This window comes from Thermobia domestica, chromosome 6 (assembly GCF_964235325.1).
Source record: "Thermobia domestica chromosome 6, izTheDome1.hap1.1, whole genome shotgun sequence".
NCBI lineage: Eukaryota > Metazoa > Arthropoda > Insecta > Zygentoma > Lepismatidae > Thermobia > Thermobia domestica.
Genome location: NC_137459.1, coordinates 38,196,297 through 38,218,848, shown reverse-complemented (window position 1 = coordinate 38,218,848; position 22,552 = coordinate 38,196,297). Strand labels below are relative to the sequence as shown.

Sequence of the window (22,552 nt, the reverse complement as noted above, 5' to 3'; positions counted from 1 at the left end):
TTTTAACTCGTTTTGAAATCATGGTCTGGTTAGACTGGAAAGCGAAAGCCATGAGAATTGTAAGCAGTCATGTCGAATACTTTTAGTATTGCTCACGGGATGGGACACTGCTCGCATTTCGTCTTGTCTCGATAACGAGACGACAATATATTTTTAGAACGAGACAGCCTCAAATGTCGTAAGCACCAATGTAAGTATATACTGTAGTTCTCGCCATCAAAGCTGAGACCTGCACGGTTGAATTTTTGAGCCCAAGCAGAAGCCTAACCCGGGTAGTGATGTCAATCGGCGGCTCAGATGAGCCATTGGCTGAGCCGGCTATGTTGAAACGACTCCATCGGCTCGGTTGGGGTGAGCAATCAGCTGGGTTCTGTTCAACTGAGCTGAGGACTCGAGCCAGCTCGGTTAGATGAGCTGTGACCCAAGTCGCTCGAGCTGTTAACAACCCTAAACCCGGGCCGGGAAGTTTTCAACATGTTTGCCCGGCGCCCTATAACTTTTAACAAATTTTGGCTCGAGCCTGAATACTTGTTCCTCCGGAACTCAAACCGAGAACCTCGTGAACGATATCCTTGCCTCCTAGACTTCACGACTACCGAGGTCAGCAGTCAACTAGCTTTTTATATTCAGATATAAACCGCCAGTCTTTCACGTTTATACTCTGTGTTGTTATTAAAATAATCAGTTGTACCAGTATTAGTATCATTGATGATAATTACGTATACCATCTATGCAAGATACTTGAAGAGAGTACTTGAAACTACATACAGGATTTGGCTCGACTCGAAACTTGCACCTGAATTCGGGTCGAGTTGGAGAAAACTTTTCCAGCCGAGTTCTCGAGTCGAATTCAAAGATGTCTGTTTTGAGTCGAGTTGAGTTTCAAAGAAAACTCGATTGAACTCGCTCCTGCCCATCTCCACAAGCTGGAATAATGAACTATATATTGCACAGAATAGGTTAACGATGTAAAGAAGTATGGAAGTTCCACCCTAACGACGTGTTTGTTATTCACTCGGAAAATAACAAGATGATAAGGTTCTTCTTCGAACCGCCTTGGAGTATGAAACTAATGTTTTTTGTTTCACAAATCACAACGTTTTTCTATGCTCTGGGCGGGCACATTTTTTTTTTTTTTTTTTTTTTTTTTTTTTTTTTTTTTTTTTTTTTTTTTTTAGATTTTTAAACTTCCTGACTGAATTCTTTGAGGCGTTACTTACTCTATTATGTATTTATCTTAATTTGTGATTGTTCTGTCTTCTATTCCTAATGATTTCAATTTTTGATTTTTCCTTTTTTGTTATTTATTTTTATCTCTTATGTTTTTATTATTTTCTTTTTGTTTTCATCAATTTCAATTTGCGTTAGTTTTAGTTATTATTTTTCTTATTTATTTCAATTTCATATTGTTTGTGTTATTATTTTCTTTCCTTCTTTACTATAAGTTTTGTTTGCTCATTATTTGTTCCATATCCTGTTCTTAGTTATTTTAATTTCCGGTTATTTTCATTCTGTGAAATTCAAACATTTTCTCAGCTCTCCTTCTCTAGTATTAATTTCAATTGTTCGTACTTATTTTAACTTGTGTTTCTTTTTTCTCTGTTCTTACTTAGGTAACATTTGTGTGTGTCCTCTCTCCCCTATAGTGAAAGAGTTTTCAGGATAAATCAAGCGATTGACAGGTGGGCCGTGTGCAAATGCACGACACCTGCTGAATGATTAATCCGATAAAGAAAACCATACGAAATTGCTTGATAATGAGCACCGTACAAAAATGAACGAAACCATCCAACCACAAAAAAATGAGATTTGATTAATTCCATATTTGTTTGTTTAGAGTTTAACGTCTCTTTTGAGGTTCAAAGCTATACGAAACTCATTGTTAGATGTAGTTTGGTTAAGTGTGGAATTCAAAAGACGTGAAATTCCACGAGTTTCACCGCACCGAAGGCAAACGAAGTTACTCATTTATGTACAAGTCTCTCGTATCTCATCTTTCAAGCTAGATATTTTATCTGCTGTTACTTATTCTGCTAGTATTAGCTCAGACAGATTCAAAGAACTTTGCCAACAGATGTAAAAGTCATCCTGACCGTTAACTGACACAAGAAACAGAGTAGTACGTATTTTATGATAATAATAATGAGTTCTCATGATAATCACTATCATTATTTAGAAAAAGACCTTAGTTCTCTCAAAGGCACTTGCAAAAATTTTCATGTGATAGTCGCCTTTCTAACCTACGCCTCATATGCAGCATAGAAAAGACTATTTACTTAAGAAAAGACAACATCGGTTTTAGAATAAGATAAATAAATGTGAGACCAAAATCAAACCACTTGACGTAAAAGTCCATCTTGTGGGCCTGAGTCGCTCCAACGCCATCTGTCAGCGACCGGATGAACTACGTATAGCCTAGCGACGAGCACATTGTCACTAACAGCGTATGGAAAGCTGTCACGTCTTTCATTCACATGACTCCCCAGTTTCCCTCACGACACTGGGTTAACGCCGAAAACTGGGAAGCACCGGCCGAGAACCGAACCCGAGACCATGCGGACGAGAGTCTAACGCTATAACCATAGACTACGCTATCTCCAAAATAAATGTGTGACACGAAGAGAAATGAGTTAAGAACGCTTAGAATAAAACAAAAAAGTAGCATTGATTGTCGCTAGTGCAAAGCTTGTAACTTAAAAGAAATAAAAAGAATGTCCAAAATAGGACTATTGACCTCCTATAAATGAGACCTAGCCCAGAATAACTCACACATACGTATATTTCGCAAAATTTATTGCAAAACAACAATTAATAATAATAAAATTCATTGAAAACAAAATTAAAATCATTAGTAAACAAAACCGAGAACAGTATACAGAACTAAGGTTCCTTTTTTGGAAACTACCATGTAAATATTCATCTTCGTAGCAAGCAATTTCATCTCACAGATTACTATCTTGGATACATACAGCAGCATCTAAATGCAATTTACATATACGGTTAACGTAATTATCATCAACGAATAAACCTGCTCTATTATTATAAAATTCTTTAAAAGATCGTTCTGGCGAAACGCGATCAGATTAGATGCAAGAACAAAATATTACTGAGCGAGAATATAACGGATACACTTACAGGAAGCCTCACATTAGACAAATCTTACATTTGTATTATAGAAAGAATACTGAAGTCGTTATTCGCTAACTCCAGCACGAACACATTACGACTCGGTTTTCAAAACTCCTGTCCCTTCAGAAGACGCTAACAATATACAGATATCAAATCGCTAACTACAAAAGTACATAAGGAAGCATTTCCCTCATGATATGTTAATATGAAATGCATAACAACACAATAAACACACACACATATATATATTACAGTAAAAATTGAAAGAAAATTATATTCTACTCACGGTTTGTACGCTTTGCACTTCCTGAGTGGTTATTTCCACTACCATGGGAACTGGCTTTTCTATAAGTTGGATATGTAGAGTTGTCAGGTTCTTCTGGATTGCCGCTCACTGAAAGATTTGACAGAAGTACGTGTAAAAAATTTTTTATTTATGCGAATTTTCACTGACTCCTCTAAACTTAACTTTACAGGTACTATATGTGTAAAGTAGTGGTGGGAACAAAAGCCGGTTTTTCGGTTTCCGGTTTTTGAACATTTTAAAAAAATGGTTCTTCGCCGAAACCGGTTTCAGTTTTTCCAAAGCTTGTTCTATTTCTGACCAGAAGTGCTTTTTGTTGTCCGGGAACCGATTCCATTACCACAAATAGTTTTGTCTTTTTCAAAACAGTTTTCACCGAAACCGGTTTTTGGAGAAAACTGAAATGTTGATTTTTTGGGTTTTGTTTTTTCTAGAAACCAGTTTCCGGTTTTTATAAAAAAGGTTTTGCCCCCCATCCCTATTGTAAAGACTGTGTGTGTGTGTGTGTGTGACTAAGGAAGAACGAAAACAACAATCGTCTAGTTAACAGTGTACAGCCACAGTACAAAAATAAATAATAATTTCTTCCAGCAAAATAAAAAGTATCAATTGTTGTTGGGAAAATGGAATACTTCTTTAGCACTACAAAAGTTCGTTTTTTGCTCTTTTTTTATTTATTTTCTCGAAAACTACATGACAATCTACCCTGAAGCATGTTATCTTGTTCAATTCGACGTCATGTCTTATGTTTCGATAATATTTTACACGTACTTAACACGTTAGCTGCCATGTGGGTCTGATCAGACCTACAGGAGTGGTCTAACGTAAAAAAAAAAAATGTCCTCGTAAGTCTGATTGTACACAAAATTTATAATTTATCGAGTTGTCGTTAGAGTTCTTATATTGTAAAGTGCTATCTCTAGTGTTAATGAACTATAGTGTTTCAATCGCACACAATATGGGAGCGATTTACGCTGTAGTTTTTGTTGTTAGATGTTGCTGATTGACGCCGCTAGGGGCACTGAATATCAAGTAAGAAGTATTTGTTGTTTTTGTAGAGTCGATCGGACTTAGGTGTTGCTTTTTGTATGACATGTTAAAAGTTTAACAATAGATTCATTATTTATTCTACCTTATTTTGAAAAGATGCCAGTGTCTCCATCATTTGATGAATTTTCAGAAAGATCTAGATCACTATACTGTTATTACTAATGAAATCGAGTTCTGCGCATATTTCTTAGTTTTTTTATTGCACAAAGAAACTAGTACTTACTAACAGCAAAAGCAAGCGGAATTCATTCCCACTTCTCACACAAAGCAAGCTTGCACATATAATAATGAACAAATAAATGACTTTCAGAGTTGCCAGTTCAACTGTAATTTATCCCCTTGCATATACACAAAAAACACTTACGTAGATCCGATCAGGTCCCGAAGTTTCATGCGTGTGGATTCAATATCTTGCCTTAGATTATGTTTTAACATTATGTTTTAAAAATATAAACAAAATAAGAATAAAGTAAGTAAGTATGTTTGGTACTCTGCCGGTGAACAACAAAATTCACCCTTGGCAGCTAACATATTAAAAAAAAAAATCTAAGAATTAATAATAGTTTTAGCCTCTACTACATTAACCATATTATGTACTCTCTTCTTTCTAGTGTCATAATGAAACGCTTAATACGAGTATGTCAGTATGAGTTTTATCTTATGGTTCCCCTACTCCATCCATTTTTAGGTTTACCAATTAATTGTTTTTTTTTCTTCATTTTTTTCATTTTCTCGAAAACGACGCATAAGCTTTTACACTCACAAACATAACGGTTTTGCTCAGCACAATAAGACCCTACCTTTGCATTTTTTTAAAGGCGAATAATATTGTAAAATTACAATCTGTCATTTCTCTTCCTTAATACTATCGAAAAATTACAAAACTGCAGATCAATTCAAGGTATAACAACGATTCAGAACAACTGAATATTTTTGTACATAATTTTCCATGATACTATTCCCAGCAACGGATTCTGTTCCCACACATTACCAGTGATAAAGAGTTTCTATTATTCCCCTTGTGACAATTTAACAACCTGAATTTATAGCGTATTTAGGCAAAGTTTAAATCCCATGATTTTGCCCTTATAAGCACGATGCGAAAATTAATGGTAGTAAAATAAATGGTGAAAGGTAAATAAAGTATCGAAACAACAAGATGACCTTATTGGGTGATAATCGGAACTGTCCGAGTAGTCATATCCTCTTACTACTGACATTGTAACTTAATGTGTGCCCAACGACATTGCCATAGTTTTGGTCCCAGTTACACTGTAATTAATAATTTACACACGTGGGTTCTTTATTTATTTATTTCTATATAGGGAAGGAGGGAAATGAACAAACATTGACCAACTTGTCTGCATATATGGGTCGTTCTTTCTCAACGGAAGAAGAAATATTCAGTTGAAAGCAGGTTGAAAGTGTCAAATAACAAAGCAATACCAAGCACTTGCACTCGGAGTTTCCACACCACTTTTTTCTTCGCCAAAACATTTAAGACATTCCATTCCTTACTCATGTGACGGAGAAGATCAGCTTTTACTCGCCTCTCTATTCTCGACGAGAGCTGTCGTTCAGTTTAAATTTTGTTGGCAACACTGAATTTCGGAGAAAATATTTGTTTCACTACCATGTAGTGGGAGAAGAAGACTAATAGGTCAATTTTCTATACAACCCACTAAAGCTTTTAAGCTCTTGCCTAAAAAATATATAGCACCTGAGCGGTCTTCAACCCGTTACACACAGGTCCTTTTAAATGTTTTAAATGAGTAAAAAATAAATAAATAAATAAATAAAAAGACGGTTGTTTCACTTTCATTTTTGGCTTGAAAGAAAATTCTTGAGTCTACTACACTGGATTGTGTTTCTTCTATATGCTTCGAATCTCTATCTGTAAATCTAATTCTAATGAAGAACGCTTCAAAGAATGTTAAGAAAAATAATAAAAGCTAGCTTTAGTCGCTGCTAAATATGCAAATCTATACTGTGTACCTACAGTGAAGTAATGATGAACACTTCTTGTCGCCTAATGTTAAGGTCTAAGTAGGTAAGTTTACCTTCCTCTTTCATGTTCCACGGTTAATTTTCAGCTACATTGAATCTCATTTAATTTATGATTTAACACATACAAACGCGGATTTTCTTCGAATAAAAACTGGACGTCTTCTACATATCTAATGAGAGAGGAGGAGAACGTAACACCAAAAGTGTACTTAGACTACAATAAGTTCGTGCAAATAAAATCCACTTACCATTGTTTCCTTGCGCTGCTCGTTTCGCTTGGATAACAGGATTCTCATATTGCGTTCTTCGATTGACGTGATCAATATAATAAGTCCCGTAATGAGGATCGTCTATCTTCTCCCATCCGTACGGGAGTTCATCGTCCAAACATTCTTCAAGTGATTTCTTCTGAAACTTAGACAGCCGAGGATCCAACCAATGTGATGTCCCTGAGTTATGACTGTTGGAAAAATAATCAGGAAATAAAATAAGTACAAATAACGCAACATCCGTTGAAGAATTTTAGGAGAATAATTAAACAGGTTGTAACGACAAAAGGGAAAAGAAGCTAACACTGATAAGAGTACGCAATTTCGTTATCTCTCCAAATGTCAGATAAAACTTACAAATTGAAAAAACTGGAAAGTCTAATTCCAAAATCGCTGTTGCCAAATATATTTTCTAGTTCTCTTCAGATTGTTATTACTGAAAACAAACTACGTTTTAGTTCTAACTAAATCATTAATGAACGTGTGCAAAATTTGGCAAGTAAGTTACTTCTAACCTTAATTTACAGAGTCAAAAAGTGATCCGACTGGACCGGGACCCGAACTCCGGATCTCCGGCACACCGTGCCGATGCCTTAAGCACTATCGCGCCCAGCCTGCTCCCTAGAACAGCCAAACACACACTCAATCCTGCAGTTGGTGCTCTCCACATACATTTCTAAACTCATTTTATATACGTTGGTTATGTGACAAGCCTAATCTATTTGAAATGTTTATTGTAGGTTAAAATAATAATTTTATATACAATAGCAGCATGTTTCTTCCATGCAGATATCTTTCACGAGTGTGTATTTGCTTTCAAGAGAAGGTCCTTGTAGATTCACAATTTTTTGTTCATCCTTTTTCCCCAATTAGCAAAACAAGTATTTCGAAGAAAGAAAAAAAAAGAAGAAGAAGAAGAAGTAGCTGTATTTTTGAACTTTTGATATTAATTTTTGTTTTACCGTAAATCTGAAAATTGTAAAGGCACGGTAGATCCACATGTCTTAAAATGCTGACTGAATATATACAATAAACTCTGAAATTTAACAATAGATACCCGAAAAAGTAAACAAAGAGAACTGTCTTATTTTCTAATAATTACTGTAAATCTAATCGTTTTACAGACGTGAACATTCAGATAATAATTAGAAAAACTCAAGTTAGGCAGATGAACTACATATAAATCTATTACTTACTCTATGAAGTAGGGTTCCCCTCTTTCTGTATAAGCCTTTTCCCAGTTCGGTGGAAGAGGCCCCAGATCAGACTTGGGAGAATCAGGGCATTCTCCAGCTTGGAGGTAGCTGGGTGGTGAGATTTTTCCACAATATTGTGGGTCTGGACCAGTTGATCTTGGAAACGAGCCTAAATATTGAATATCTGCACCACTTGTCCCTACAAATAAACAAAACTAGATAAAGCACAAGTTACATCACAGCACGTACAGTGAAATATTCTAATACTTTAGAACTTTTTAAATCTATGGTGTACGGAAAACTTTGGTGTCGCTTCTGCTGTTTCTCATCTATGTAGGAAGCCAATATCGTTGTGTAATCTGTAGCTACCATGCTAATTAATGAAGTTAATGGCACCATCTGGCATCAAAAGACTGATATTAAATACATTGCAACACAAATTCCACTCTTTTTGTGTGTGCCGTCTCATACAGAACTGTAAGAAATTCGAAGAAATGACATCAGCGTCTTCCGTACAACACAAATAGAGAATATAAAACTGAATTACGAATAAAAATTGCTGAAAGTTTAGCTGCATAGCCTTATAGCAATAACAAAGTTCATATAACAACTGAAACTTGCATAGCTTAAAGAATTTCTGATGGCTCTACTTGAAATAGAAACTGAAGTTGTTTTAAGATCATCATCATGTTTACTAACCTACTTTGCCAATACTGTCTACCGTGATTTTTTTTCCTTCCCCGTTATTCCACATTTAATGAATACTAACAACTGAAGTACCAGGGAAAAATCCAAGACGACGGCGCTCTGAAAATTTGCCCAGAAAACTGCATTTATAGCAATAATAATAATAATAATAATAATAATAATAATAATAATGCCCTTCTAAAGTAAACCTTCACTAAGGAACGCAACATTGCTTACAGGTACTGAGAGTCGATTTTATGGGAAAGAAACGGTGCATGTGAGAGTTTTGTATTGATACAACCATTCATAACCTGCACCATGTATCCGATTTGCCCGTAACAAATTCTAAATAGGTTAGTCTCAAAGTTAATCTGAACAAATACATGCAACGTTGATTTAAAAATATAGTTTCAAGAAGGTACTTAGAATCTACGTTATCAAAAAGGCAGGATGTAATGATGAGATCAATCGATATTTCAGATTGGGCTGAACAAAATGACTTGCTTGAGGATAAACTCCTATGTGTAGTTTTTGAAAAAAAGAAACGAATCTCTATGGCGTTAAAAAGGTATGTCGTATGTTACCAACCTGATGCAGCTGACATTTATTATTATGCTGGAATAGACTATTATCTATTCATTTATGTACTAAATACAAGAAATGTAACTATAAACTAGCAAACTGTATCTATTATTGTTTGATTTCCCCTCACAATGACGAACATACTTCTTGTACGTGTTTTGGTCAGATTATATTTTTAAGTCAATAATTCAATAGATCGATGATTGAAGTTTTATCCTTTATACACCAGGCACAGATATGAACGAAATCGCAGAGTCTAACGTTGGGGGCCTTGGTGACCGCCATAATTATCACAGGGTAATGATTGATACCTCGTTGGAAAGCTTATGGAACATGATTCCAACGAGGTAACACTTGTGCAATTATCGCCCTATTCGTAGAAGCCTTATATGGAGCCGGCCAGAAAATAAATGTAATTTACGTCAAAAAAAAAAAAAAAAACTCAAAGAATTGGCCAAATTTGCCCCTCCCCTACTCTTCCACATAAGTAACAAGTACACATACAGGGTACTAGCGTGTAGTGGACTACTTCATTGCTAAACATATCAATTTTTATGACTGTATCCCCAAGGCGGGGGAAATGTCCCCTCAAAAAAAAAAAAAAAAAAAAAAAAAAAAAAAAAAAACTAATGCAGAAAACGAAACACAAACTTTACCCTCCCCCTCTCTTCCGTGGTACCCTCAAATATATAAAATGCATGTTGGCAAGAAGATTCATCTTTCAGAAACACACTGATACAAAACTTATCTTCCTAGCTTAATTAGGGGCTGAGCTATTAAGGTTTAAAGCCTTAACACTACAGTTGCGTCGTTCGGCATTTAAAGGTCAAGTTCGATTTCAACACTGAGGCTATTGGAGACTGCGCCTACTGCTTGCAGTGAGATACACAGAAGAACTCGAGTTTGTATCCGACACAATTATCCGTGGTGGCTCAGTGGTAGAGCGTTCACCTCTGGTACATGGGGTCCCTGGTCCAATCCCAACACGCGTCACGTGAACTTTGTAGTGGACGAACACCGTGTGCGTGGGTTCTCCCGTTTCCTCCCACTTTCTTCATTCCACCATTCTCATCATCATTGTCCCCTTAAGCTAGCCAGCACAAACATGGAACGTAAAACAAAGATTTCACTTCATTTTCCGACACAAATACCGCAAGAGGGGATAGAAACTGAGACCACGTTCACCGGAAGCATGTGCGTTAACTACTTTGCCACGAAGGGCCTAATACAAGAAAAATCCAAACAACGCAGTTCTACTAAAACTTCCATCGTATAAAGTTTCCTCTCACAGTGTATAACAAAACCCACACAATTTTTATATTGTTCACATTATTGAAGACTTCTAGGTAGCCCAATGTCAATGTTCTCTTGTGGATTTTTCAGTGGTGATTCTTGATCAATGGTGTCACATCGTTAAAAATTTTTGTGTTGTAAGAACAGGAAGAGGACATCATTACAGGCTCAGAAAGCTGTATTCAAAATATTGAGTACATGAGGTAAGCGTTCTTCCCTTAGTTTGTAGAAATAAAACTTAAATTCTTAATGATGTGACTTCACTCAATAGCCACCAGTGGATTTTTTTAAACTGCACTCACAAAAAAAGGAAGCAGCACTTTCACATACCATGTATCCCTCGTTTTTCAGTAAAACAATATTTTTTGTACTTGTAGCCACAAGAAAGAGTTTAAAATTCTAAAAACAAACCCCACACACAAACTATATATATCGGTGCTGGTGTAGTTTTGGTACATCATATTTTGGAAATTCAGGTAAAATTCAAAACTGCACGAAAAGACATATTTATAAGGAACAAATTTCTGCAGGCGACATAAGTTAACAAGTGTAGAGTTACTAGTGTAAACTAATTACACGTGCTTTACGACGGATAAAATGGGTGAGTGTATGTGAAATATGACATTATTAGATGCTATTTTCCACCGGAGATGTATTTTTGCACAGTGTACAGCAGTTGTATTTATGTTTACAAGTGGAGCGTTACTAGTATGAAATTATGACAAATATCATTGCCAAAACCCAGTTCTTTTCTACTAACCTCGCCTACAAAGTATACTCACCATCGCTGATGCGACTGTTCTCTCTGAACGCACCCCCGCGGAGGCCCATCAGCTTTGCCTTGCTCTGGCTCGGTTAGATACCATTCGTGGTTTTAAGTGGCTACCTACCACAGGTTAATTTGTGTTTATTTCACTGTAGTTTTATACATCCGGAAGCCGTATTTATACGCAAATTATAAAAAAAAAAAAAAAAAAAAAAAATTACTTCTGATGGCCCCCTGGAATTTTTATCTATGCCAAGTGAGATATTTTTGTGTCCTCCATCGCAAATCTTTTCGGGGACAATAAGGAGGATATTAGTTACATAACTATATATTTTTTCAACAATTATTTCGAGTGGTGTGCCAAAAGTAAAGCTGCAGAATATAATTTTTCCAAAATACACATTATGTCAATCACCAATCGTAATTAGTAATCACTAAGCTCTCTCCAACTTGGTTCAATGATCCATTACTACCTGATAAAACGTCTTACAAATCGACTTTCTAGTCTGACCAACTTGCTGCTGATAGTTGCGAAATTATATACTAACATCAAGCACTGAACACTTGATCGCATGTTAAATTAGAGGAAACGTCCATTTTGTAATCAAGCCGTATCACCGTGCATTATGATCTGGATGGTAATATGATTCCAAATGCAAATATGATTAAAACAATAACAAAAAAAAATATAGATAAACAGAATTAAGAATAAGTGAAAAATGTGTGTTCCGCAATGAGAGAATACAAACGTGTGTCCTATAATGAAAAAATATTTAGTTTTACGTCCCATGTTATGCCGGTTAGGCTAAAGGAGTGTTCTACAATGACAAATTATGGCAATGGTATATTATTATTTTACCAACAAAACAAGTATACGTGCTATATTGTTTAAACATTTATTATTATTTAAATAGTTGGTGACTACTAGTTCTAGATTCACACAGTCTGCCAGTCTGACACAATATAATGAATTATTTGTATTAAATATATAAATAATAAAATCGTTTTTCACTGCTGTCATCGAGTAACACTAGCCATTAGATTAAGTTCATTAGTAAGGAAGTACCACGTATAATAATAGAAATAATAATAATAATAATAAAAGAACACGATATATTTTACTAAATATACCACTCTACTACTCAATCTGCAGTCATGTACAAATCTGTATTCCATCTGATGAATTTTCTTTCCCAAATAAATTCTAAATGAAATGTAAAATTTCATCTGTTAAAGAACTTGGCATTACCGCTGTATCACCAGACCACACGAAAATCGAAAAAAAAAACAGGGGGGGGGGTATTTTATTTAGTTTCTCCCGCAAAATACTAGGTTGTGACGTTGGCTCACTTGGTAGTAATTATTGCTTGAAATACAGTGTGGACGCATGATACAAAAAAACTAGAGCGTAAGACACGAAACCAACGTGTGCAAGGTGGCCACTAGAAAGCACGAATGCTATCTAACCGAGTTAGGGCAGGAGCGCAGCAGAGGGACTCTAGAGGTAGCGAGAGGGCGCGTCCGTAGGGAGCAGGCGCGTGAGCGGCGGTGGGTGTACGAATCAAGGAAGACAATGGAAAAACACTTTATATGTCATAAAATGCATGCCTTGTGTGTTGTACTAAATTAGGTTAAATTGGATTATATTCTGTAGTTTCAATTCGTTTCTACACGAACGACAAGCTGTTTGCTGCCTGTTTAGTAGACCATACCTTTCATGTAAGTGACACTCCTTATTTTCCGTATAACTCGATAAAACTCAAACACGATACGTGACAATTTTGTCATTTACGCCCTATTTCCAGACTGCCTTTCCCGTAAATCATAATAAGTGTACCTCTCTGCCAAATAGTCCTTTCCGCCTCCAGAAACAGTGCCGCTTACATCAAAAACTAACAACAACAAATGTTTTCTTAACAATTCCCCTCCCCTGACTTTCACTCACTCTTCCTCACAAACCAAAATAAATTCAATTCATCTGTTAAATTTTCTAAAACTGATCCGGCGATACAGCAGTTAACTCAAGAAATCTAATTTAAACCATGAATCAGTTTGCTCCAATTGCTCAGTGCGTGTATAAATTTGATAGAAGAAATACTATAAGAGGGAATGTACTCTTGAAAGTGTGTGTTCGATCAAACTTTTTTAGAAACATGCTTCTATTTTCAAAGCCAGCGTACACTACTGCTTCATAACCGGAAGTTCCGAAAGAATTTTCTTCGTTTAAACAGACAAACATGGGGATGTTTTTTTAAAAACATCTATCCCAAGTCCTTACCTATTATTGACTGTACAGTCCGCAGAAAAAAAAGTGCAACATGAGCATGTAAGTTGATTGTGAAACGACGAAGTCTTTTGCTCCAAAATAAGTGTCCAGTTGAGGACGCCGAGGTATTTCCTGGCATGATTCGTGCCACTTAGCGTTATGTTGATTCCCTGCGCTGTTAGGCGTAGTTTCACAATAAACTTACATGCCCATGTTGCAGGTTTTTTGCTGCGGACTGTACAATATCATAGAGTAAAACAGTCTTGCAGGCTCTACCTCATGTTACATAATACATTTTACATCAAAACATTTTAAATTCATTTCGCGTAACATTTAACTACATTTACAGAAGATGTCAATTAGAAAATTCTCTATTATAAAGTAGTATGTAATCAGTTACAAAATGTCATATACTTACCTTCGTTAGTTAAAACATCACCTGTTGAAGGTTCTGGGTCCATATTTTTGGATGCCATAGCTTCTACATTTGAACGGTTTCGTTTGCGCTTGCCTTCAGAACTTGGGTGTGCACCAGGGAAAAAGACGCCTACTGCTAAACCTGTTGAGTTCAGATTGCCATTGGAACCACTACTGTGTGGAAGGGAAACAGGTGGTTCTTTTGAAGGTTTCGGGGTACCATAATGGTTGCCTATATAAAAATAATACATGCAAATCAACTATCAACTAAACACTCTTCATGCACTCTTTTTATTTTTTTCTTTCTTATACACATTTCTTAAGAAATTCTGTAGTAATTTATTTAACTTACTTATTTCTAATACAGTTCCAGTAGCTATAATTATACCAGAATTAAACTATACAGAAGATAAAATGGAACTTAAAAAACCCAAGTTCTATGTATTCCTGTCGAGACCTCATGGTGTATTTGCAAGTTCTAAAACTTAAAAAAGAACAGAAAGGTTTTTAAAAAATGTATATTTATAAGAGTGGAAATGAAAAATGTGTTATGGTTGATATTCCTGTACACGAGTGTTATTAAGCTTTAAATGAACTGGAATTTCCGTTATACAGGGTGCTTCAAAACAACAGCAACAACATTTGCGAGCTGATTCCTCATACAAAGTTAAGACAAAAAGTGTAGACCAAGCTGGGTGCAGAAATCCGTCATTTCGGAGTTGTAGGCTGCCGAAAACATGAATAAAGGTTCATAGGTCCAATACTATGGGACCTACCGTGGTCGGGTCAAGACTTCACTTACGAACTAATATGTGCCCTATCCAAAAATCCATGTTTCAGAATCCTAAGATACTTCCGCAACAATTTTTATAGTTTGGCTCCGGGCATATAATTTGAAGTACTCGCCAACTACTTCTATAAAAATTGTTGCGGAGGTACCGCAAGTTTCTGAAATACAGATATTTGGGTAGGGCGCATACTAGTTCGTAAGTGAAGTCTTGACCCGACTACGGTAATGCCATAGTTTTGAAGCTATGAACCTTTCAAGTTCATTTCTTTCGGCTACCTATAACTGCGAATGGTAGCATTTGTGCACCCAGATTGGTCTATACTTTTTATCTTAACTTGGTGTCAGGAATCGCCTCCCAAACATTGTCGCTGCTGTTTTAAAACACCATATATATATATATATATATATATATATATATATATATGATGTAAAATCACGTACAGTCTTGTTCAGAGAGAAACTTAGAATAGTCACCTCGCTTTAAAATAATTGGTACCCACGTTATTGAAAGAAAATTATCAAACAGATTGTTATTTTCTCTATTTGACTGCGATCTTTGCTGCAAGCCCTATGGCTGTTGGTAAAATATCTTTAAAAGAGAGGTGGATGGCCACGTTTTTTTGAGCAAGCCTGTACATGTTGATGCAACTTCCAAACAACTTGGGCCAAAAATGTGAAATTTTGTGACGTTAATTGTCTAAATTTTGTTTCAATTAAAAAAAAAAGTTGAACATCCCACGCTTACGGCATTTAGGAGAAGGAGACGGATGATTAATTAAAGTGAATATTTGTGAAACTAAAATTTGTGTTCACTCACCGGACATTGAACATGGGACCACGGCACCAACAGCATACGCGCTAGCCACTAGACCAGTGGCGAGAGCTAAAAATTGGATTCAGGAGAATTGCAATGACGGTAAATGTTGTCTTCTCAATTTTTAAATTTCCACAATATTTTAATTTTGTCATCGTAGTCATCAAAAAAAAAAAAAAAAAAAAAAAGGGAAAGCATGCATATCAAATGAAAGACTTTCAAAAGTAAATTTAAAAAAAAAAAACGCAATTGAAGAAAATTGCGACAGCGTCAAATATACATCAGGTAAACTGTTGGCATAGGGAGCGAAGTATCTGAACCTCCAATCACATTATCAATTAAACACAAAAGCAGGGCATGGAGGCTACATTTAGATATAATATATTCAAACGCATTTATCAGATTAGACATACAGAGGTAAAACGAAGGTTTTTGGAAATTCCAAACCTCTTTAAGTATATTCAAGGAAACTTACTCCCTGGTATATCCAAGTTTTTATTTCTTTACATCGCTCGATACTAATTAATTACACTAGCATTTTGGTAAGTACAATTTGGCCATATGTACGTGGAACATCCTCTGTAATACTGTAATACTATAAATGTTTGGCTCAAAATTGATTTTAAGTAATTATAAAGTGCTGCATGAGTTTCAAATTCTAAAACTTTGAGAAACATCGGCGGCAACCACTGGTGTACGGGGTACAGGTTTCTAAATTATGCACAATCAGTTATAAATCATTTCATTGAGCATAATAGGAACATAATAGATACAGTTTAACTAGCAATTAAAGACGCCTTGGGCAATTTTTTTTTAATAAAGGACTTTTTTTTTAACGACTACACATATTTCATATGTCCAATACGACATACCAGAAACTTCTACGAAGAATTCCAATATCCCCAAAGGCCAAAGTGTTTCATAAAATTCGTTGCACAGGTCTAACATGTCTCCAAAACACGTGTAATAACATAATTCTTATCTTACTTTCTAATTACTTGTCTTGTGTTTTTGTGTTTCTTTGTGACCAAATAGTTAAAGCGTTTACTTTTTTCTTTTTCGCAAGTGGGCCTGGGTTCGATCCCGGGAAGGAAATATGCCTCAGATACGAAGCCTAGGAATGATTCACATTTACTTAGAGAAATAGGTCGCCGTTTCATGTAGCCTAAGTGCTGAAATGAGATTTTGAACTTCAATTAATTAACTGATCCGTCAAAGGTCCTAATTTCCAAGCTAGGTAGCCTCAAAGTTTAATTCTGCTACGTTTCCAGTAACTCACAACTCGAAAACAGCGCGTTTCCGACCCGGCCTCTGCTGTTTACTAAGTTTGTATTATGAATTCCGTCTACGCTTATGTGACAAAATATTACCAAAAAGAAAATTATCATTGAGAACATGTCGAACAGTTCTATTTGAAGGGAATACATCGTAAAACAATAGAAATAAAATGTACGGGGCACCGACTACACTTTTCTCAATCCAATTTCTTAAGATAAATCATGTGCTGCAGTTACTACTGAAGCATTTTCTTGTGAAATACGAACAAAATTATAAAGCGTTTTCTGAAAACCACTGAAAGAAAACTAATCCACAAAATTAAACTACCCTTTCTAGTTTTCCCATAAAAAATAACTTATGCCGTAGAGTAGTATAAGAGTAAATATGGTTAGCACGCAAATTCCTAATAGTTCATTGTCGGGCAAATAGCTGTCAGTAGCTGCGTTGCCTCCTTTCCGACACCAAGAGATGTTGCTACTGAGCAGGCAATTTGCAGATGAACCGAAGGCTTGAGAGGTTCAACTAGGTTTCTTAATATTCATAAATCAAATTCAACTAACAACCCAATACTACGGTATCATTTCTACGAAGAAAAAATCCAAAAAGGGTACTTACTCTTGTGAATGAGTTATTAGAACAATTTTGAAAAGACGTCTCTGACGATGTTGTTCATATTTCGTACATAAATATCCCATTAACAACCCTACAATATAACATATTTTCCTTGGAGAAAGCGAGAAGAGATATTTTTACATGTTTTATGATTTCTTTTCTTTCATTCAAGCGATAATAGTAGTGAAGAGTCTTGTGTCGTGAAGAAATGAATAAATAAGACTTGATTCGGATTAGGAATTAGATTTCTGGGCTTTCGGCATCTAAGGCCATTTAGCCCGTCACGTATGAGGGATGACGTTTTTCGGTGATCACACTATCCGAATAAAGGAAAGGAAGGGAACGGCTTGGGACCTGTATGTAGGTACCATCCCGGCATTTGCTTGGTGTGAATGAGGGAAACGCAGGAAAACCTCACTCTGGATGGCTGGACACTTTTTCAACCGAATGTCCCTACCAGATATCGAACCCGGGACCACTCGCAATAAATAGACTTGAGTTCTTCACTACTTACATTTCTGTACATACCTAAACAATGGGTTTTGGATCTTGTCCGTCTGTTCATTTCTACTATGTACAGTAGCAGGATGACACAACAATCAACGTATGATGGTTGTATTTTAAAATATTTAAGGAGATTCTTGGGTTTGAATTTTCCTCCACATAAAAACATAACGTACTTTAATTTACAATGGAAATTAAAAAAATAAAGTTTTTCAAAAACTATTCTAACTTCTGCATTTATATTCCATAAAGAAATACATTATTAACAATCCTAATTTTTTTTCTTAAAAAAAAATTACGAAGAGTAGTTCACTCATTTTCCCGATGATTTTCTTGATACTTTTTGGATGAATACTTCATTGTTAACCAAAGAATATGACAATGTATTAATTTTTAAAGAATCCAGAAAAGGTGTTCTACTCATACGGTAAACTTTTTCTTCTAACGAAGTTTTTTTTAACTGATTATTAATAATTATGTTAATATATCAATAAATTGCAGCATGACATGATTTACGAGTACTTTAAGAAATGGAAGTGAGAAAATTTAGTAAGGTTCTCTGCATCATTTATTTATTTTATTTATACCATTTATTTATTTATTTCATATAGGATATTAGAAAACTTGAGGAAGGGGTGTGAAGAATATGAGATGAAAATAAATATAGATTGAATATAAAATCCATGCTAAGTGGCAAAACGAAAATATTGAGTAAAAAGTCCAGAGGTTACTTCACAACTGATGGAACATATAGGCACGCGCATTCTTAGAGATTCAGTTTTTCACTTAGTATTATGCACATAGGCCACACACTTACATTAAACAGAAATTTTCCGTTTATGGCACTTAACACGGATTTTATATTCTCTACAAATGTTGAAACACAAACGGCATGAGGATTGGAACGAAGCGGTCGGTGTCAAATATAAAAGTGGGAGGAGAGAACACATGGATAATTTTCGATACCTGGGTAGCATTCTTAGTAATGACGAAGTGCGAATGTAAAATAAAAGCAAGGTTAGGAATGGCGAAAGAAGCCTTTAGGACGAAGAAAAGTCTGTTTTCTGGGACTTTGTATAGAGTTGAGAAAAAGACTCATACGTAAAATGCTTAGCTTGAAGCGTTGTACTGTATAAGGCGAAAACATGGACATTACGCAAAAGTGATTAGAAAAGACTGGAAGCTTTCGAAATATAGGTGGGAAGAAGAATGAAAATAATTAGTTGGGTCGAGCGGTAAACGAACGAGAGGGTGTTAGATATGGTGATGGGAAAAATAACACTTTTAGATATTATTGACACGAAGAAGAGAAGCTGGTTGGGACAATGCTTCAAAAGAAGAATCGGGACGTGCTAGAGGGTATGGTGGCAGGAAACGGAGGGAGGGGCGAAGGAGGCTACACTTAGTGAACGATATAAAATCAGAAAGATCACATATGAAGAACTTAATGGAGGATTGTGAAGCATTGAAGCTTCTCAGCTGCAGCAAGTGACCTGCCAGTAAGGGCACGTTGGAGGCTAAATGAGGTATGAAAGTAAGTGCTTGCAACAATAAATGAATTACCGAAATTTTAAGAATTGCATGGATTATCTCTTGTTTATTCATTCAATCTGCCTCAATATACTTCTCTTCATACTGAATTATTCTGATAAAGTATGAATGGTGCAATCTATTGGTCTTGTAAGGGGAAAATAGTGATAACTTCATAGCAACCATAAAGAGCCATCCATCAATTGCATATTGTAAAGAAAAACAAACCTGATACTGTCTATTAGCAATCGGCGCTCTTTTACACTCACCTTAAATCATACATTCATGATAATAATCATAAACCCACGAACAATTCAAGGAGACAAAATCATGAATTTGTTGCTGAGGAATCAAAAGATACTGTGAAGTTGAAAGTGCAAGTGTTGTGCGGGTAAATATGAGATTTTGATAAAATGTCTTCCTTTAAAGATAGCACAATGACAATATAGTTCGGTTGCCAGAAGTCCAATAGCTCACAGGAAGGAAGAATAAGCACACACAAACATATAATATATACAGGGTATCTCAAAAGTCCCCTGACATAGGGTAACTCTTATTATCAAAGTTACAACAAAATGTAAGAGTGGAAACCGTCTCCAAATACGATGTTTTCAATCTAAAGTGAAAGTTTTTTTTTTTTTTTTTTAATCGGACATGCCGTTTTAGCTGTACATTCTTTATGCGCCCAATGTTAAATGAAAATGCAACGTTGCCATTTGTCTGAACCCACAACATAAGTGAATGAAGTTACTGTCTTTTACCCTAATGTGTCGCTGGCCAGTCCCACTTCAAACATGCCCCCATCTACCACGCTCATACAAAATTTATCCACCAGTAAATGGCAACGTTGCATTTTCATTTAACATTGGCCACATAAAGAGTGTACAGCCCAAACAGCACGTCCGATTTAAAAAAAAAAAAAAATCCTTCACTTTAAATTGAAAACACAATATTTCGAGGCGGTTTCCTCACATTTTGTTGCAACTCTGATAATAACAGAGTTATCCTGTCAGGGGACTTTTGAGACACCGTGTATATATCGACTGAGAAACTGTATGCCTAAAAAACCGCTCGCTAAAGTTTAATGAAAATTAAATCTCATAGTTGAACGTCCCACGTTTATACCCTTTAGTATAAGGGAGATCGCTAAAATTAAAGCGCAAAAGCATATGCAATGTTGAAAATTTTGCATAAAAACATAGAAAAGCTGTTTTTCTTCCTCTTTCTCTCATTTTGTTTTTCTGCTATACTGCGGGGCTGCCGAATTGATGTTTGGCATGAATCAATGAATTCACGATACCTAGGTAATCAAATCTCCGGTGAGAAATTTGCTTTCAGTAGACGAATATTATGCAGTGACGATAAAATTATTGTCTCACTATGAACATATTTGTTTTGTTTGTCCCTTGCTTTCAGCACAAAGGTACGCTTTTCTAGGAATCTGGATATATAAATGAAAAACCTATGGCTTCCATGTTGAGTTAAAAGATGGTAGTAAGTCGCCCAAAAAATTCACAAGAGCAAACTACCCCATATGGAACTGTTCAGAACAAATGAGTTATGCCATGTTGTCAGGTTCGTCATGAAATATTCATTTATGACACGAAATCATCTTGAGTTGCTTCTGAGAAGATTGATCGAGAAAAAACTACTACTTCTGAATTAAAAAAAAAATCCTTATACTGTACTATATGGTTGCTAATGAAATATAACTAACTAACTAATTCTATGGCCTATGGAACTCAAAGGTTCAATGTCACGTTTAAAATAGCTCTGCACTGACTTCTATCCTTAGCTAACTGGATCCAGTTTACTAATGAAATATTGATGTATGAGATATAATCAAAATCGTTGAAGTCATTTTTGAGGAAATCGCATATTCTCATTTTTCACCTTTCACTAAACTATCCTAATTTGGGGGGTACGTATAAAATTCGAAGAAAAAATTGTGGAGAATCTTAAGTTTAAAATTTGGCACGTTAAACGGTATGGCCTCTAGACGAGTAAACACATTTATGTTGGGACGATCGGACATCCAAATAATAATAATAAAATCACCTATGCGGCTTGTAGGGACCATTACACGTCTAAATTATTGGAATCTCGTATTAGATGGTTTTTATGATCACAATACAGGATGTCCGGAATGGGACTGACGGTTTTTAAAAGTGTATAGTTTTAATATGGTCCGAGATACAGAAAAAAAAAAACAAAAAAAAAAAAAAAAAAAAAACATTCATATTGAAGGAAAACTCAAAAAGTTTTGTTCAGCAAATTTTCATACTTGAACAACTACGGATGACGGTGCTAGTATCGTCGATAAACAGAAATGGCGTCGGCAGTCGAAAAGACACAATGCGTGTGGTGGTTTGTAGAGACAAAAAGTGTTGCTCAAGTTCAACGAAACTTTCGGTGTTTACAACGATCCTCCATCACGCAACAGTATCCAGGCGTGGAAGGATCAATTTTTATCAACGGGGAGTGTAGTGAAACAACACAGCGGTGGTAAATCGCGTGTGTCAGAAGAAAATGTGGAAGCAATAAGAGTGTGTTTCTCACGTAGCCCGAAGAAGTCAATTCGCGCGCCGAGCAGGCAATTGGCAATTCCAAAGTCAAGAGTGCACGATGTGGTACACAAACGATTACGTTTGCGCGCGTATAATTTGCAATTGTCGCAAGAAATTAAGCTCAACGATAAGCCACAGAGAGCAGCATTTGCTACTGAAATTCTGAACAGGATTCATTATAACAATAATTTCCTATTAAACGTTGTTTTCTCTGATGAGGCAACTTCTCACTTGTCTGGCTGTGTTAACAGACACAATATTAGGATATGGGGATCTGAGAATCCGCATGCGTACATAGAACATTCTAGAGACAGTCCCAAATTGAATGTTGGTGTGCTTTAACACATAATGTAGTTATAGGTCCCTTCTCTCATAGAGCAAACCATAACAGGAAATGTGTTCTTAGACATGCTCCAACACTTTGCTGTTTCCTAGTTACAACATTTGCAACCTCAAGTGATATTCAAATTGGATGGTGCCCAGCCACATTG

At 35.8% G+C, this 22,552-nt stretch overlaps 1 protein-coding gene across 13 annotated transcripts in view; it reads right to left on the bottom strand.

Moving 5' to 3' along the window:
* The window catches only part of Magi (membrane associated guanylate kinase, WW and PDZ domain containing protein magi), a 265,392-nt gene that overhangs the window by 51,869 nt on the left and 190,971 nt on the right, over positions 1 to 22,552 (bottom strand). For all 13 annotated transcript variants that reach the window (XR_014131817.1, XR_014131818.1, XM_081761536.1 and 10 more), the window contains exons 3-6: positions 13,968 to 14,198; positions 7,956 to 8,154; positions 6,739 to 6,950; positions 3,416 to 3,523 (exon numbers count right to left, since the gene is read on the bottom strand). Coding sequence is in view for 11 of the 13 variants with exons in the window: in XM_081761536.1 (XP_081617662.1) it covers positions 3,416 to 3,523; positions 6,739 to 6,950; positions 7,956 to 8,154; positions 13,968 to 14,198 (750 nt within the window). In the remaining 2 variants the exon portion in view is untranslated. The remainder of the gene's footprint in view (positions 1 to 3,415; positions 3,524 to 6,738; positions 6,951 to 7,955; positions 8,155 to 13,967; positions 14,199 to 22,552) is intronic.